The 20056-nt window shown below is 43.0% G+C and overlaps 1 protein-coding gene across 5 annotated transcripts in view; it reads right to left on the reverse strand.

The window, feature by feature from the left end:
* Positions 1-7696, reverse strand: part of LRP2 (LDL receptor related protein 2) — a 181170-nt gene extending 173474 nt beyond the window's left edge. For all 5 annotated transcript variants that reach the window (XM_073305750.1, XM_073305749.1, XM_073305752.1 and 2 more), the window contains exon 1: positions 7489-7696. In XM_073305750.1, the coding sequence (XP_073161851.1) occupies positions 7489-7582 (94 nt within the window). In that variant the 5' untranslated portion in view covers positions 7583-7696. The remainder of the gene's footprint in view (positions 1-7488) is intronic.
* Positions 7697-20056: the final 12360 nt, after the last annotated feature.

A 20056-nucleotide genomic window follows, 5' to 3' on the forward strand; every position in this document is an offset into this window, starting at 1 on the left:
TCAACTATCTAAATCCATTTATACCAGCTGAGGATCTGACCCCCTTGATGTTAAATAGGAGTGTATAACAATACAGTCAATCAAATTCAAACCAACCAGATTATTACTGCTAAAATACAACTGTTCAGAAAACAAAATTAGTCTCAATTAACTCTTACATGTCTTTTTTTTAATCTAGAACAAAACTACTAATAGTGATCCTTAGATCTCAAATCCAGTTTAAGAATTGCAAAACAAAGAAAACATTAAAAAGCTTGATACCAACAGTAAAAGGTTATTGTGGAATCTGCAGAAAACTATCTATTCCATTCAACATTTCCATGTTTACTCATTAAGCTTCATTTTTTTAAATCATTCCAAAAAATGTGCTGAGCTGGAGGAGCAAAAGCTAATTAATAAACTGAACATTCAGTAAGAGAGTGGACTTCAGACCAGATCTCAAAATATAGTAAATTATTAAAAGAAATTTTTACCACCTACTTTTTAGTGTCTCGTTCTGATACTCCCTTCCCTTACACTAGTGCACTTCAGGAGTAGCTCAGCTGAATCAATGCAATTAAACTAGTTTAAGTGAGAGGAGAATCAAGCTGGAATTGGTTCAAGATATCTCCTAAGACTGAAAAAGGAAAACAAATCCATGATATATCATTAAGAAGTTATATCAAGAAATATATTTTAGTTTTAAAACTATGACATTTCCATCCTTTAGTTGCCAGACTTAATGTAAACTATTAACAAGCAGATAATTGACTTATTTGGTTGCCATAGCTACTTAACCACAGTCACACAATCTTAACATTAGCTAGTCTTTATTCAGGTGTCAACCTGTAGAGGATTAATTAAGAAAAATCTTCTATGCTTCTCACCAATGAATCTTCTAAAAAGTGTTGTTTCTTTTTCAGCTTCCACTCAGAAGATTATATTGTGCCATCAGTTTTTAAGCAGAATTTAAAATGAGGAGAAACGGGGCTTCTGCATCTGAAATTCTGAACAGCTTTAACAGTTTTCCAGTCCTGAAACAGGTTTGGTTTTGTCCAATAAAAGTGAACAGTATTGGATGCAATATATCAAAGATTGAAGATATTGTTTCAAAAATGTGTGGGGAATGCTAAGCATAACTTATTATTGGCAGTCAAATCCTGAAGTTCGTAATCAACTGACTTCAGACATTTCCCTGAGTAAAATACTGAAAGACCCACAGATTTGCCCCTAAATAACTAGAAGAAAAAACAAACACTAGTGATCTTTGATCTCCCAATAATCTAACAATGCAAAAGGCGTATACAAAGTAAAGGCTCAGAACAGCGTGATTGATTTCACGTCAACCCAGGAAGCCCAAAAAGAAAAGAATTAAAAGGCTTTAATGAAATTGCATTCTAACTTCCCACAACTTCTCCCTCCCCCTCAATGAATCTTTGCTCATTTCCTGCAAAACACATGGAAAGTAAATCTGGATTAAAGTGGGATTTCATTGCTCAAATTTCCAGTCAGCTCAATATATAAAAGAAGGTTTTGATTTGCTTTATAGGAAGTGTTGCATATGCTGCACATCTATCTTAGCTCAGATCTTCTTGAATGTCCTGTCCCTGTTTGTCTTGACTCCTGCAGCTTAATTATTTACAGTAATTCTAGCAGTCGGTGAAGAATCTAAGTCTAACCAGGTGTCAGCTAATTACTGCTTTCAATTTTTAACTGAAATTTTGTTTTTTAATGCTATTCTTCACTTTAAATGATTACTTAGCAAATTCCTGATATACTTCGCTGCCCAGGATATAGAAAAGGAGTAAATAATTAAAGAAAGATCAAGACAAGTACTAAAAGTAAATTACTCATTTAAAAAAAAAAAAAAACCTTACGAAAACAAATACTGACATTAAGTTCATAGAAATGTCACTTTTATCAATTAAAAGGTAAAAAGATTGTAATGTGTTTCACTGATGTGTATTTTTAATTTTCAAGTCATCACAACTCCCCCTCCCCAAATCAGAGGTCCCAGTCCTGGTCCCATTGAGGTCTGAGGGTATTCTGCTGTTGATTTCAGTCAGAGCAGATCAAGCCCAGCATTCCTTTTATAATGGTTCACTGACAGAGTACAAGAAAATTATACCAGTGCAGGATTTTGATAAACAGTTCAGCCTAAAGGTCCTCTCCCATATCTGCCTTTACCAGCAGTACAGACTGTAAATTGGACGTATTCATTTTCTTTTCAAAACAACTACTTGACTTTTTTTTCTCCCCTTAAGACCCAAATCCTCCCTCCCCTGTGTAAAACCTCAGAGTAGGGGTTTCACCTAGGGGCTCTATGCAAGGGACACAATCTTCTGCTCAGACATCCTGGGCTTCTACCCATACACAGAACAGAGATAGTAGATAACAGTGCAAGCTTCACCATGTAACCCTAGCAATATGTAGCAGTTCTGGTCTATAAGAACCATCCATGCCCATTTATTTCTTGGCCTCTTTTGTGAAACTATCAGCAAAAGCGTCAATTCATGCCAAATGTGATTGTGGTTTCTGAGATGTGGACACCTATCCACCAGGATATGGACTGTGATCACCTATTAATTTTACAGAGGCCACTGTATATCCATAATGGTGTTAAGTATACAAAAAATTGTTTTTAATTTATAAGGGGGGGTTCTCACCGTGTAACCCTAGCAGATCCAGCCCTGGGTTGGATTTAAACTGGCAACCTGGAAGTGAACAGAGTTGATCTTTGTATCCTAGTATAATTCACTCTGCCATTGTATACCCCTGTTTTACACTTTAGAAGGCTTTGAAATCACCTCCTCCTTTTGAGAGAATATTCCTGTTGCCCAAAGTTGTTCACTACCATTGTTTGTTAAGGGATTTGCTTTTCTACCGTACCTCACTTAAACACAGGACACATTTTCAGTTGTGCATGCATGAGCAAACCCCAAATATTACTACTTTTTATATCACTTAGTGCTCACATTTGCACACAGAGATTTGTAATTGCTCACCTAAATATCCAATTTGTGGTTTGTACATGCAGGTACATGAGCCAATTTTAAACTTGCACAAAATGGAGGCTGGCCAAAAAACTGTCAAAGAATGTGAATTCACCAATATACATAAAAGCTACAAATCTCAGTTTATCAGTTATGATGCCACTATGTAAGCCAACATCACTTTTTCATACATGTAGCAGAATTACATTTTTATTTTGAACAAATAAGCTTTAACATTTTAAGGTTTTGCAATCAAGCACTCAAAAGACAGGAATTGTAGTATTACAGCTGAAGTTTCAACCTTAACTCTGTTCTGAGTACAGACTTAAAATAGTCTCTCCTAAAACCATTCCATATTATTTGTCAAATAACTCTGAAGTTTATTTTAAACCCTTACATAAAGTAAATCATGGCTCATGTAGCAAAACTGAACTGTACAAGTGCAAAATTTCCAAATTTAAATTCTCCTGGATGGAAGCTTGGCCCCACTTAAATTAACTGGAGTTTTCCCTTTGCCTTTAATGGGGCCAAGATTTCTCCCCTTGCCTTTAAAACTACTCTACCAATTTGCTTCAAACTTGGCTTATTCCTTAGATCTCAATGATCTAAGGAATTGTGTTATTCACTTGCAAAATTTTTGATCAGGTTATACTGGGAAGGATATATATTTTTCTCAATGTACACGTAAAATGGATGAATCAGATTTGTTAAAACTTTATAAAAACTTCACCTCTGGCCTGAGACCAGCCATAGAAAAATCTCAGCACATGTGGATTTTGCTTCAGGAAATTATGAGCTACTTAAAAAGGAGGAATAGACTAAAAGTTGGAAATCAACTTAATTGTAGAGTGCATTCAGGCAGCTGTACACATTTAGTATCCAGGGGATTCACAGACCAAACAAGTGTGTCCATGTAAGGTGAAAGGCTATCACCAGAAATGCTCACCTCTCCAGCATTATAAAGGTTTAGACCAATATCATGATATTACTTATTAACTATGGAAATGCAGAGCGCAGTTCTGCAATCATTGCTCACACAAATCCAGCTGACTTGGACTGGACTCTTAATCTGGTAAACTAGAGATGACCTGGCCAAGATATACGGAAAAAAAAGTCTCGTCATTTAATGCAATGCAGGGAAGAGTACTGAGGAAATGTAAAGATACAGACAAGACCAGATTCAAAGCAGGGATTTAAATGTTGATGTAAATTACACATGGGGTGAAATCCTGGCTCTACTGAAGTCAATGGGAATTTTGCAAAAAAACAGGTGTGAGTGACGATGTTTTGTAACTTGCAGTAGTTTGATATTGAGATGGTGGAAAAATGAATGCAACTTACACACTGAGGAGACCTAAGTGGTGTAGCAAGAAAAGAAGTTAACAGGAGCATATCAGATAAAGTGGGAGCTCCACTACCTTATGTTTTTCCTCCTAAATCCTTGTCATCCTCCTCCTTACAATGTATTTTACCTCATTTTGCCTATCAACTGAATGCCAAATACATGCTAGTTACTTTACTATGTATATATACTCTTTTTCTGACAGATGTGTCATCTCTCCTAAATTTGAACCAAAATAAGGCACTCCAGAAAAAACAGTCATGTAGGAAGCTTAATTGATTTGTGATTAATTGAACATAGGTTACAAAAATGTTATTTAATAAAATCGGGTTTGTGTGAGTTGGAAGTAAATTTGAGAGTCCAAAGAGGAATGTTCCTTCTAAGGAGGGAAAATAGGTTTCTTATTCATGGATAACCACTATAAAGAGAAAACAAGAACACAGACAGAAAACATTGTCTATGGAAGTGAACTATTAAGAGCAGCAAGGTTTGAAACACCTACGCTCCCAGGAACTAGAGGGTCACATTTTAGCAGACTAGAGTCAGTCCTTCCATGAGTCCCATAATAAATACCAGATAAATGGAATACTGTGTGAGTATGCAAATCCTTAAAGACTGCCAGATTCTTTAGCAAATTCAGACATTTGCCTTGATGGTCTTAATCCAGATTTGCCCTTCACGCACTGCTGTACACCGCAATGTCCACCCAAGATGTGGCTGCATTTCAGCAGTGCTGTACAGGTAGCTGTCTGAAGTGGTTTGGGATTCTTCAAAATGAAATGCCATGGTAATATAAAATATTGCTTATAAAATTCCACATAAAATGCTACTTTTGGATACCACAGTGAGGGAACTCAAATTAGACAGAGTATGGACCCCATCTTGAAATCTCTACGCATGACAGTAATCCTGAGTAATAAAGACTGCTGGCATGAGTAACAGGTTGCAGGATCAGTTCCTATGCAACTTTGGATGGTGAGAGGAGTCATTTTTTCTCTCAGTTTATCCAGTACCATGTTTAACAAAATTCAGGAGTCAGATTTGTCAAGGGAGAAGGCACAACACTGCTTAATATAGGTATAAACACTCAGATTAAACTGAGTCTTCTTAGGCTTCTGGAAACATCCAGTTTCCACTCAGTACTCCCAAATTCGAATTGTTAGTATTCAAAAATCATAAGTCATGCTTCAAAATATCATGAGACTGGATTAAAAATCATGAAATACTTTTTTTAATTAAAAATTGAAGTTTTTTTGAGTGTGGGGCTTCTGATTTTTGAGCCGATAGTGTATGTTTGGGTCATGTTTTCAAGTTTCTCTCTCTGCAACCACAAGGTCTACAATCATTTTCTTTTTAAAATGAAAGCTGAAATCCTCACATAATCACAGGATTCCAAGAACTAGAGTTTTAAGAAAAACACCAAATATTGTGAGACTTGGAATAAGAATCCCAAGAGCTGACAATACTACTTTAAGAGGTTTAACACAGGTATTACCATAGACTCCATTACTAACATTACATCATCTCATTAGCATAGTTATTCTGATAATTCTTTCATCCAGCACAGCAAAGTTCTTAACACCTGCCCTGCTTTTGGGTTCCAATTCAAGATTTTACCCTCACTTTACCAAATAATTGGTAAATTCATATTCACATCTACTGTACATTTGTCCTAAATTTTCTAAGGTGGCTGTAGAGCAAGGAAATACGTATTTAAGTCAGCCCTGTAGCTTTAGTTCTATGCAGTGTAAATAAGAGTGCAAAGGAATTAGCTCTCTACCCAATGTGACCTCTTTGGCTGGACCTTTTGCAATGCTCCTGCTGTACATTAGCTATCTCCTAACTACTTCCCTGCTCAGAAAAGGGAGCTGTTAGCAGCATAATTACTTACTTGATTCCCTCTAAGGAGCTTACACTAAGAGTTGAGCAAAGAAAGCAGATTAACAATTTGAATACATCCACCTAACGCACACACATAAAACAGTGGGGCTACCAGGCCAATAGATGCGGCCCAGGAAATTCACTTCATCTCATCCTGCTGGAACAATAAGGGGTTTCATTTTAATGGTGGGGCAATTACACTGTGTGGGAGAGGGAAGGGGAGAGACAGGAAGAGAGGGGCTGCAGCTACAGGGTGGGAGGGAGGGAGTGGAGATAGGGCTCCTCCATCCCCAGCAGCCAGCTTAGTACCACAGTAGGCGGCGGCGCAGCCTATCGTGCTCAGCCTGCCCGGCCAGTCACATGCTCCCCAATGTAGCCTAGCAACAGCAAAGCCCGGAGAAAAAGTTCTCTCTCTCCCAACTTCAAATCGGTGTCTGGGGCTGAGGGAAGCTTATTGTGCCCCAGACTAAGCATCTGTTTCTTTATTAGACTCTTTTTTATAACATACCGCATCTGTTACACAGACAACAGACACGTACACGCTGCACATGCACGGTCAGTGCAAATAAAAACAGCAAAGCCTGGGTCTGCCTAATGGGACCCAGCTCCAGGTGCAACTTTACCGAGGAGCGGGCTGCAAAACCCGCTCTTAGAAACGGGGGGGACTCACTCAGCCTGCTGACTTTGGGCTCCCAAACCACCTGCATTTGGTGCGTGGAGCGGGGCCGGCAGCACGGCCGCAGACGGATCTTTATAGATGTGCTCCAGACTCGGGCCAATAAACACGTTTCAGTAGCAAGCGCCAGGCTCCGGCGATTGTCTTGCCCCGCTTTAGGCACGGAGCCCTGGCCGGCCTCCTTGCGAGGAGCGCTCCCCCCAGTTAAAGGCTTCGCTCTCCAGTGCATCTCCAGAAAATGAAAGCCCGGCGTGACTTTACGCTGTGGATTTGCACCCCCTGAACGGCCCTTCCAAACGTAACAGGACTCCGACCCCTTCACTGGGTAAAGAACCACGCTGGGAGAAGCAAAGGTCGAAACCAGCCTGAGGAGGAGCCGTGTCAGAAAACGCCGGGCTCGCTTCTAACAGCCCCCGGGCTCGCTCTACTTTCCACTACAGGATAAACAACTTCTGGGAAGAGTCACCTCCTGCTGCTCGAGCCCGCTGAGGAAGCCCCGGGGCCGCAGCTCCCTTACAGCCCGGCAGCCACCGACCCTCTCTCCTCCCCCTGGCGTTCCCGGAGGGCGCGGAAGAGCCCCGAGTCCCACTCAGACTAGGCTGCAGTAGGGGACTTACCTTGGCCACTAGCCTGCATGATGCATGCAGTGAATAATATGAGCACTTTGCAAGAAGCTGCTGCTCCTCCGTCCACCCTGTGGCGAGATCCCATCTGGGCTGGGATGCTCCCGCGCCCTAGAAAGCACACTGCTGGGCTCAGGAAGGCTGCTCGGCCCTGCAACAGCCCAAGCAGCCTGGTGTCTTTTTCTGATCCCGCTAGTTGCAGACGAAACTCCCACCCTCCAGACATTGCATAAAGCTCTTTATACCCAGCAGCCCCGGAACTAGCATGAGGGAATCAGGCATTGCTCCAGGTCCCTGCAGCCACAGGCTGCCTTTGCCCCTCCTTCCGCGCGCACTTTGCCGGGTAGGAGGGATGCTTTCACACCAATGCACTCCAATGACTTTACATCAGAGTGGTGCTGCTTTACAATACATTTGGGGCAGATCCGGGGTGATTTTAAATAGCAAACAGCATTTGATGCTCCTCAGACGCCAGTGTCCCAACTGACAAACAATATGCCCCACGCAAAGAAAAGGGGTTTAAACGAAGGAGCCTTATAAAGGCTTTAGAACTAGTCATTACATTCAGACATCGGTATAAAGTTTAAAACGCTGATTTAGTTGATTACTCCATAGAGAGACGCGGTCAATCACCTCTAAAACGCTGTTGAAGCCTTGACAATCACAGAATGAATCTTATTTCTCCACCCCAGCCTTTCATGGATTTCCCAGGAGAGAAAGTCAGTGTCACTAAAAGCTTGGGCCGAGTATGAAGCTATTGCTAAGGGAAACTTTAATATCCCTGCTCCTAATTTGTCAACAGAGGGTACTGTGACGATCCTGGCTTTGGTAAGGGGACCTTTGTGTCACAGGTACACAACAAATCACGGGTGAAATATCAAGCCACGGTTCCGATAGTGTTGCCATTTCAGGAGTTAGATACAAGACTACTGTAGGAAAGTAGAGGATTCGAAAGGAGAAAGACGGGATATGTTTGCATTTTTCGGAGATTACCCTTTAATCTAATCTGTTTGAAGTATTTTTGGAGCCCATCAGAAGATTGTGGTGGGAAGGCAGTATCGGCAGCATCACACAGAAATGATGTTAAACAAACAGTATTTATAATTCTGTTAAAACCGCTGAGAAGTTGATCGGGTAGCTTAACGTGACTGACAGTGGCACTGTAGTTGTTTTAGAGAGGAAATTTATCACGATAAAACTTTAGGTGGGGAACTTCATTTAGCCCTCCCCCCCCCCCAATCCCTCCTGTATGAAATACAACATACTCCTGTATTTCAGGAACAAGAGATTGCTGTATAAATCGTGATATCAGAGAGATGCATTTATCTCACAACATGATTTGTCCTATTCATTTTAATTGCCCCATCTATACAAACTCCTTATATTGTTTGCATAAAGTTTACCTTCTATATTAAACTGCAGGGCTTGTTTGTAGAGTTTGACAGGCATTTCTGAAACATTGCTTAACTTTTCTTGGCCCTGTCACAGACTCTAATTTCCAAAGAGCTGTAATTTATACAGGCTGGTTTGTTGTTGATTAGGAGATACGATATTTTTCTTTGCGTTGATCGCTTAGGACGCTAATCCCACAAACGTTTCCGTAAGGATTTTTTAATATCTATCATGCTAGAGGAGGAAAGGGAGGGGGAATAAGAAAGATAAGATGTGGAGTGTAGGCTTTGCAGGGTTGTGATTTATGCAGGTTCAGGGCTGCTTGGTGTAGTGGTACGACACAGCACCGGGGTCAAGCCACAAGAAACACTGGGGCAGATCAGAATATTCAACGAGTTTCCTGGCACCTCTGAATCACAGAGAGAGGATAAGATCTCTCCATCACAAGATCCAGAGCTGCTGGGGTGGGGGGAAACTGCCCTCTTCAAATCTCTCTCCTCCTTCCCTCCCTCCCTGTCTCCTTTCACTGTAGGAGAACAGTGTTTGAAACATTCCTTTCTGCACGGAAGGACTTCTCCTATTGTTGTTTTCTTTGTGTGAAAGTGTTGCCAACTTACTGGAATTCTTGTCGTAGTTTCACAGCAAGTGTCTCCGGCTGACCAAACGGAACCAGCTGCGTTTGTGTATGGGGCCGCGCGGCTTTAATCCCACAACAACGCCAAGGGGAGGGTAGGACGGGATCCACACGCAGGGGTACAGCCGATCCTTTCTATAGAAATGGGTGTCTGAAAAGCAAACACACAGATTGGCTACATTTAATTAGAACGGAACAGTTTGGCCAATTCACGCCCGAGCACGTACTGCTGCGAGCCCGGCACTACCAGAGGAACTGAAAGCAAGACGGGTTATGGATAAATAACGTCGCCAGCCACTGCAGAGAGCTCCAGCGCTTGGAACCCCCGCCTGCTGGCGCATAATACGCCGTGCGTTGTTCTGCCTTGAGATGTGTGTGTCCATTCGGGACAGAGAGTTTTCAAAAGTATTTTTATCTGGGGTGGATTTCGAGATTAAGATTTTAATTGAGATCAACACAAAAGCAAGGGCAGTTCCTACTTAATCTCGGAGGCAAACGCATTGTCCATATTTCCTCCCCTAGCTGTAGAAAGATCACTGGTTCCCAAATATGAACAGGGTAACTGAGCGAAAGAGAAACTCTCCCCCCGACAGCTAGGGTCAGTGGAGTTTGGGTTTTGATACATTTCTGTTCCATTCCACTGGTTAATTTACTTTATTCATTCACAAATGTATTCGAAAGGTTTCTTCCTTAGAGGTCAGCCCTTCAATTAATGGAGGCGAATTAAGTCATGAGTATTATCAGCTTGGCTGCTCCTATGGCTGAAAATACAGCGCTCGGGTAACAGCTCATCTTTGGGAAAGTGCCTGGGACAAGCAGAGCAGCACTGTTTTCTCCCTCTGAAGTCCTTTTTCTCCACTGAACCACAGTAACTAAACAAAGGACCCGATTCTTCAATCCCTACACCAACAAATGACTTAGATGGGAGTTTGGGTGCGCAAGAAAAGCAGGATAGGGCCCAAATGCCTCCAAGCCAGAGTCAGCTAGAGGGAAAGGGTAGTACAAGAAATGCAACTAAAGAATACAGATTCCGAAACTACATTCAACGATCACGTCTATCAGTGTAGCTCTCCTGCTTGGCTGGCGCTCGCTCTGTACCGTCAAGTGAACGATCTCAAAGACAATAATGAACAAAGATTATTTTAGGTTTAAGGAAATTCAATTACTCCACTTAGAAGTTTAGAAGAAATACAGCAAAATCTGTTTACTCTGGTTTTAATGCAAAATCCGCATTGGGAAAGGTTTGCTTTTCTTGTTTTCCTGTAAACAAGCATTCAGAAAAGCTGTGAAAACTTTAAATTTACAGGGATTGGACATATCGCTTACTAGTTAAGGAAGTGCCCTGAGCAGAGAAGTTAAAAATTAAAAGGATTGATTTTTGACCAGCGTTCACTTTTCCTGTCCCGTCTAAAAGGAGAACTAACTCTTAATAAACTTGTAGAAATGCTGAGATTGCTGTATTACTAACTACCGAACCGACCTAACATCCAGCAAAACGAGATGTAGGCACCTTTACAGATTGTGGCCAGAGCCTCCGCTGTGACTTGACCATTACAATTTACCCCAGCCGGGGATCTGCCCCCTTGTGTACAAACAGAGCTGCAGTCACCACTAGCATTTAGTAATCCTGCAGCCAGTCTGCACTCCGAAGAACTCCGATTTTTCCAAAGATAAATTATTTTATAGGTGCTATTTCTAATACCACATCATATTATGCTTACCACACCTTCTCCTGTAAAGGTTTTATTGTATATCATATGCACAGGTACATCTGTCTATGTCCTCCTCTGAATATGAGGCTAATATAGCAGATAGCCTGCACAGATCTGAAGTACAAGATGTCCCCATCTCTCTGTGGGCTTAACAGTTCATCACAGAGCATTAAAGCTCTGTGGCTTCCTCCCATGGGCTTTACCATAGTTCTCCAGTTTAAAAAGTCACATTTATTCTAGAGTCTCTACTTACTATATACAACAACCCACCTCGTTTTTATGTGATAGAAACTTCACTTACCTTATGTTATGTTTGGGGTAGGGGTGCTTCTGGAACTATTCACAGTACAATCAATTTCTTCTTAAATTCACTTGAGACCCACCTCCAGTTCCCATTGAAATCACAGGCGAAACTCCCACTGGGGATATTGCAAAAGGCTAGGAATTTTCTCAAATTTGCAGCAGTTCTTCCACTTTAATAGTAATAGTGATTTAGTAATAATAATAATAATAACTAGTAATAATTTAGGTCTTCATGAACAGATTTCTAATGCTTTCCTCCTTTTCCATTCATTACACATATATCCAATTGTAAAGGGCTCTGGATTTTGGTGGTGGTTGTTTAAGATGCAAGTAATAATGCTACTATCAGCTAAAGTATTTCCCACTGTCTCTAGTCTGGGCTCTTTCATTCATAACCCTCTTTCAACCCATAATTTGATCATAATGCAGTTTAAATTTAAATGAGTTGCAAACAACAGAGTCTGGAGCATGCAAGAAATATCATATTGGTAACAAACTCCCTCAAGTGAAATTAGCAGAGACAGGAGAGCAAAATAAATCTCCATATACACTTTGTGCTTATCCCACAATGGAGGAAAACACCATAGTTTAACAATAATCACATCTACCATACTTGGAATTGTAACTGTTCAATGGATGAGAAGTATATAAATATGCAGCAAGAGAAATGTAAAATTGGTAGTTTGAACCCAGGCCATTAAGCAAGCACAACCCTAATATATTTATTATCAGTTTCTCCTTCTTAGAAATGGAATTTCATCCTGATTTTATCTTTTTTGATTGTCCTGTGCCATTCAGGCATCCTGGTCTGACCTTGATTAAAAGCAATAGGTAGAATTTACAGTTGATTCCTTTCCATAGTACAAAGAAGTGTTTCCAATTAATTTATTTTTAAAATAACTTTCATAATGCAAATTGGATGGGTTAGGGTAATACTGAGTTACCTTAAACACTACTTTTAAAAAAAATGGAAATATTACTTATTGAGAAAAACTGGAGCCATTGTCTTCATATAAAATTTATACTAAGATCTTCCTAAAACAAGCCATGACAGTAATGCAAAAAATGCAACATACAAAATCTAAAGGTTTTTTTCCCCCACTTTCCACTATTTATATTTGCTTGAGTTGTATGTGCCTGTAGTGAAAAACAAATAAGGACAAATAAGCATTATTATTATTCCCAAGTTCTTATTTGGACTGAATTTTTACATGTATTTTCAGAGTTACATGCTTTACTGCAATGTCCTGTAGGGGAGGGAGCTACAGCATTTGGTGGCATGTGATTTGCTTTTCACTGAAGTGAAAGACATTGCCTAAGGACTGGCTACTACGGGATCAGGTGATGAAGAGAGAGTCAGAACTCTCAGTGAAATCAGTGGGAGTTTTGCCTGCCTAAGGACTGCAGGAAACAGGATCTGAACATTAGTGATATACCATAGTCAATCATTAGTGTTAAGTGTCTCGTACTGTACACCCTCTCAAAACAAAACAATTGAAATTTCAAACGTCTTGCATTTAACTTAAAGACGGATCTTGCTCCTACTAAAGTCAATGGGAGTTTTGCTATTGCCTTCAAATAGGTGTCCTTCTATACTCTTGTTTCTAGGGAACCAGGGTGGGTGAGGTAATATATTTTATTGGACCAACTTCAGAAGAAGAATTCTGTGTATGTGTAAGCTCAAAAGCGTCTTTTCTTCAACAACAGAAGTTGGTCTGGTAAAAATATACTACATCACCCACCCTGTCTCAAAAATCCTGGGACCAACATGGCTACAACACTGCAAACAACTGTTACTAGTGGCAGACTATGGCTTAAAAACTTGATTTAGAGGCAGCTTTTCAGGTCATTTGGAGTTGGGGGTGGAGAAACTATCTATCCTCAAATTGTGGATTTTTACATATCAGTGAATTTTAAGGCCATATATTATCTTCACAGAAAAATGTTTAGTGTGTGTGTGTATATACACATATACATAAAATATAACACAACATATGTTAAAGGAACATTAAAATAAGGTTATAAAGTCAAGCATTGAAAAGTTGGGAAATGCCAGAATTAATTTTGCCTATGCCACCTTAATTTGCCTGCTTGTGCAAATGCATTGTGATAGTCTTTAATTACATACTATTTTTTCCTAGATTAAGAAAACTGAAATGATGAAATTCCTATTATGTGGCATCATATTGATACCCACATGGGTCATCGGCAGGTTTGGCACCTTTAGACCCACGGCACAGACTTTTGCCACGTGAACTAATGGAGTAACTAATAGCAATAGTAGGTTGTCATCCTTTATGTGGACCAGCACCAGAGGGCAACAAGAAATATTAGTGCATACTTTGCCAGTAGATTGCCCACATATTTGCTGACAGCAGAGAAATGGGGAGACTCAGGAATCCTGGTTTCCATTCCAGTCTATGGAGAGGTGTGCTCTAGTGGAACAGTCTCTGCCCATTTCCCTCAAAACTATCTTTTCTGCCCATTCCTTCTAACCTGTCCCTGTCTTCTCTTCTTCACTCCTAGCTCCTTGTTGTAGTTCTTTTATCCTCACCTAGCCAGTCCCTGTCTCCACTTCTCAGGCTTCCCATCCCAGTCACTTTACCCAGCCAATTCTAGTCTTTATTGCTGTGCTTGCTGTCGAAATCCCTATCAACCTCACCCCACTGCCAGTCTTTACCCCTCCCCGCACCCAGTCCCAATCATCTTGCATACCCAGTCCCACTTCCCCACTCCAGTGTGTCTCTCCCCTGTCCCTCACTAGTTCCCAGTCCTAGTCTCCCTCCCCAGCTTCTTCATCCAATTTCAGTCTCCCTCCCTAGCCCCTTCCTCCAGTCTCCCCACATGCAACGCTTGGTCCCAGTCTCTATGCCCAGCCAGTCCCAGTCTCTATGCCCAGCCAGTCCCAGTTCTCCCTCAGTGCCTCAGTTCCTGATCAGATCTACCTCTCCTCTCCCCTGCCCCCATCCTTTCTCCCTGTCTCCCTCCAGCTCTTTGTCTGAGCTCAATGTTTCCCTCCCCCCAGAAAACTGACTGCCAGTCCCAGCCTCCCTCTCCAGCTTGGTCATTGTTTCTTCTCTCTAGTCCCTGTCTCTGTTCCTTTCCCTCCCTCCAGACCAGCTTTTGCCCACTCAGCATTTGAAGCAGATGGCTTCCTCCTCCAAGTTGCCTGGTTGCCAGCACACTCCCTACTCTTGTGCCCAGCTCCACCTCAGCTTGGAGCAGCCATTACAGGGAATGAGCCTTATCACCCTGGGCTGGGTGTGCTCAGTCACTCTGTGCAATGGTGCATGCGCAATCCAGTCAGGACTCCAAGCTGTTTGATTCAGTGGAGACTTACTAGAACATAACAACAAAAATCTCTGAAGATTCTATCCTCACTGAGCATGTTCTCGCTGCAATTTTTCAATGGCTTATAAATTTGACCAAATTTAGGTGGACTTTTACAAGGACACCAAAAGATACATCCATGACACACAGGCTACCCCCTGCCAAATTTCAAGCCCCTGCTCCAATGCATGGGGGCACAAAAACTGTTTAAAAGAAAGAGCACCCGAATTTTTTAACAAGGGCAAAACATCATATTTTTACTAGCCTCATTCTCAGAAATGGATAAACCATTTGGGCTGAAATTTTCAAAAACATTCAGCCTGAGATAGACACTCTGCCTGCAAAATTTCAGACCAAACAGTTAAAGTTTGGCAAAGTCATAAGGAATTAAAAATAGGATTTTATAGAGGGAAGTGTTGGGCAATCTTTGTAAATAAGCAGCCCCGCCCCTCATGTTCAAATTAGCGTGCCCAACAAATTACTATTTTAATCTCACTTCCCACTGGAGTCACACTGTTAATTGCCGAAGAGATGTAACTAAATAAATAAAACAATCTATTCTATGTTAGATTATCTTTATTTCTTGGGAATGAGGCAAACAATCGAATGGTATAATATTAACAGTGGATTTCAATTAGACTTAGGCTCGTAAGTGCCTAAATTGCTTTGAAAATGGTATTTTTTCTCCTAAACCACTTGGATGGTTTTGGCAACTTTACCCAGTATCTATTTTCTTAGCAGCCCAAATCAAATGCCCACTGAGATCACAGTGACCGTCCACCAAAAGCACAGGGGGAAATATATGAATTAATACTAGGGGATTAGTGGCACATGAAGTAAAAGTCTGTTCTGTGCTTTTGGATCTGAGCTCAGGAAGCCCCAAAACACATAACCACTAAGTATGTATCAGTAAACCATAATGCCCACAGCAGTTTCAGCAGTAAGGAGAGAAGGCAGGGTTAGTGATATGGGGTTAGAAGACGGATAAATCCTAAACCGTTTTGATTTGTATTTTTCTCAATCGCTTAATAAACTGAAATTTTATTGGTCCAGTTCCATGAACTATGTGTCCAAGTCTCTTTACCAGGTATGTAAGACCCCTTTCTTATGATAGGCAGCCATAGGCCTGGGAAATGAATCACTTGCTGAGTGTGATGAGACCCAGCATGATGGAGGAGGAGCTGTAATAATTGATGAATACTGTGTGTTGACCTGGCTATCGGTCTGTTTAGACAGAACGGTAGTATGGGATGTTTACTGCATGAATATATGGGCTTAGTTTAATAGGGAGCTGTAGTGAAGAACAACTAGGAAGAAAGCAAAATGGCTCATGACAGCAGTGGCTCATGAGCATTGCTAAGAAACAGTGCCCATACTGGTAGCTTTGAAGACTTCTCAGCAGCCAACCTGCAAATCAGTTTTTCCCAGAAAGGATTTAAATTCTTATAGAATAGAAAACATTAATTTACAAGACACCACCTGATGGAAAGAAACAATCACTCACCTTCTCGTAACTGTTGTTCTTTGAGATGTGTTGCTCATATCCATTCCAATTAGGTGTGTGCACAGATCGCCGGAAGGTTTTTCCCCTAGCAGCATCCATCAGGTTGGCTCTGGAGCCCCCTGGAGTCGAGCCTTCATGGTGCTGTATATAGGGCCCTGCCAACTCGCTGCCTCTCCAGTTCCTTTTTGCCATATACTCTGACAGAGGGGAAGGCAGGTGGGTTTGGAACGGATATGAGCAACACATCTCGAAGAACAGTTATGAGAAGGTGAGTAACTGTTTCTTCTTATTGGAGTGCTTGCTCTTATCGATTCCAATTAGGTGACTCCCAAGCCTTACCTAGGAGGTGGGGTCGGAGTTCATGGAATTGCTGGTTGAAGCACAGCCCTGCCAAACACTGCATCGTCCCTAGAGTGGTGGGTGACAGTGTAATGGGAAGTGAAGGTGTGGACCAAAGGACCACGTTGCCACTCTACATATCTCCTGGATTGTGACCTGGGCTAGGAAGAATGCTGAGGTCGCCTGAGCTCTGGTGGAGTTAGGGCAGGGGCAGAGACCTTTGCAGGTCGTAACAAGTGTCAAAGTTTGACTCAGACTCACAATTTATCAGACCACTCTGTTTTATTGGCAAAGCTGCTCTGCTAATACATTTAGAAGTGAGCCCCCCGAGTGGGGCTTGTGTCTTTTAATTTATACAGTTTTTTGGAGAACAAGTTACAGAGAAGTTACAGACAAAAGAAGAAAAAGATTTTAGTCACCACCCTTCGAGATCCCTGAGACCAGTCACGTATCTTCAATTACCTGCCACCCTTAACAATCTCCTTTAACAGCTTCCAGTTAACTTAACTAATTGCCCTTCACATCTTCCATTCTGATGCCTGCTTCTTAGACGTGCTGGCTCTATCTTAATTGCTTCTCCATTCAAAAGCTAACTGTCCCTAGGTGTGCTCCCTCAGATACTTTGTAACATGTTTTGGCATGCCCTCTCAGATACAATGTATCCAGCATATCCCTTTATACAATGTTATACTTCCACACAAGCAAGGATACAGGATGTGATCCACAATGATATCCTTTGCGTGGACACTGGGAGGCCTTTTCATCCTGTCTGCTACTGCAACAAACAGCTGGTTCGACTTGCGGAATGGCTTAGTTTGTTCAATATAAGACGCAGGTGCACACCGCACATCCAGGGAGTGGAGCCGCTGCACGAGGCTATTGGCATGGGGTTTCGGGAAAAAGACCGGAAGGAATAGGTCTTGATTGGCATGGAAATTCGAGACCACCTTTGGGAGGAACGCTGGGCGAGGTCGCAGTTGCTCCTTGTCTTTGTAAAAAATAGTATATGGAGGGTCGGATGTGACAGCCTTGAGCTCGGACACCCTTCTGGATGTTATTGCAACCAAAAATGCCACCTTATAGGATCTTGTGAGGGAGACATGTTGATCCACTTGTGTCCTGGACCGGCCCTTGACTAGCCAGTTATCTAGGTATGGAAATACCTGAACCTGCCTTTTCTGCAGAAAAGCGGCCATGACCGACATACATTTGGTGAACACCCAAGGCACTGATGATAGGCCGAATGGTAGTAATGTGAACTGGTAGCGGGTACTCCCAATTACAAACCTTAAGAAGTGCCTGTGGGGTAGGATTATGGAAATGTGTGTCCTTCAAGTCGAGGGCGGCATACCAATCTCCTGGATCCAGGAACAGGATAATAGTGGCCAGGGAGACCATACGAAACTTTAGCTTCTTCATGAACCTGTTGAGATTGTGCAGTCCAAGATGGGTCTGAGGCCCCCCTTTTGTTTTTGGTATTAGGAAACACTGGAAGTAAAACCCCTTTCCCCTGAGCTCCAGTGGAACCACCTACACAGCCCCTGCTGATAGGTGGGTTTGTACCTCCTGGATGAGGAGTTGCTCACAAGAAGGGTCCCTGAAGAGGGACGGAGCAGAGGTGGGGTGGGCGCACGAGGAAAATTGGAGACAACATCCCATTTCTACCGTGCAGAGAACCCAATGGTCTGAGGTAATTTGGGACCACGCCCAGTAGAAAATGGGACAGACATGACGAAAAGGGGAAAGAAGGATCCAGTTGGGAGGTTGGTATAGCACCCTTAGGCACATCCTCAAGAGGTCTGCCTAGAGCCTGGACGACCCAGATCCCCTGTTGTTCAGGGGTTGAGGTTGGCAACAGCAGTTCTGATTTCTGGATCGCCTACGGTTCTGGTCCTGCCTAGACTGCCCCTGGTATGGTCGTGGCGTGTGTTGAGGCCTAAATTGTCTATGCTGGGTGGCAGGAATGTGCAGCCCCAGCGATCTCAGAGTGGCTCGGGAGTCTTTCAAACTGTGGAGTCTCAAGTCCATCTTCTCTGAAAATAATGTGGCACCCTCGAACAGGAGATCCTGAATTGTCTGTTGGACTGCCCTGGGGAGGCCTGAGGCCTGCAGCCATGAGCAAAAGTGCATTGCGATGCTCGAGGACTTTACTCACGTTACAGAGTCCGCCAAGTCTAACGCCGCTTGCAGCGACGTCCTGGTGATTGTCTTCCTTCATCCACGAGAGCCAAGAATTCTGGCTTAGAGTTCAGTGGGACAAGGTGTGAAAATTGGAACATTGCGTCCCTTGATTTAAAGTTATATCAGCTAAGGATCTCCTGCTGGTTTGTGATCTGAAACTGGAGCCCTCCGGTGGAGTATATCTTCCCCCTGAAGATGTCCAGCTTCTTTGCATCCTTAGCTCGAGAGGTAGGCCCTTGCCTCTCCCTTTCATTGACAGCCACCACCACCACAGAGTCTGGCAGGGGTTGGGCAAACAAATATTCGTAGCCCTTGGAGGGCACAAAGTACTTTCTCTCGACTCCTTTAGCTGTAGGAGCCAGAAAGAATGGTGTTTGCCAGAGAGTTTTTGTTTCTCCTAAATGGTTTTAATCAGGAGAAGGGCCACTCTGGTGTGTCCTGCTGGGGACAAAATGTCCACCATTGGATCTGACACTTCGGTGACCTCTTCCATTTGTATCCCGAGGTTCTGAGCCACCTGCTTCAGAAGTTCAAGGTGGGCTCTTCTGTCCGGAAGGGGAGGCCCCGATTATGTTCCTGCCACAGCCTCATCTGGAGATGGCTATGAGGAACCCCAAACGAGGGAGGGTCTGTCCTGCCCATCCAGTTTGTCAAAATGCTGTGGCTCTGCCCCAAAATCAGAATCCGCCTCAGTGCCAGCCATGGTGCTGGCCGCAGTGCCTTTCGTGGCACTGATCATAGCCACAGTGCTGGACGCAGTGCCGGGTGCAGCACCAGTCCTGCTGTCAGTGCTGGGCGCAGTGCCTTCCGTGGCACTGATCATAGCCACAGTGCTGGACGCGGTGCCGGGTGCAGCACCAGTCCTGCTGTCAGTGCTGGGCGCAGTGCCTTCCGTGGCACTGATCATAGCCACAGTGCTGGACACGGTGCCGGGTGCAGCAGCAGTCCTGCTGTCAGTGCTGGGCGCAGTGCCTTCCGTGGCACTGATCATAGCCACAGTGCTGGACACGGTGCCGGGTGCAGCAGCAGTCCTGCTGTCAGTGCTGGGCGCAGTGCCTTCCGTGGCACTGATCATAGCCACAGTGCTGGACACGGTGCCGGGTGCAGCACCAGTCCTGCTGTCAGTGCTGGGCGCAGTGCCTTCCGTGGCACTGATCATAGCCACAG

This window comes from Lepidochelys kempii, chromosome 11 (assembly GCF_965140265.1).
Source record: "Lepidochelys kempii isolate rLepKem1 chromosome 11, rLepKem1.hap2, whole genome shotgun sequence".
Classification (NCBI taxonomy): domain Eukaryota; kingdom Metazoa; phylum Chordata; order Testudines; family Cheloniidae; genus Lepidochelys; species Lepidochelys kempii.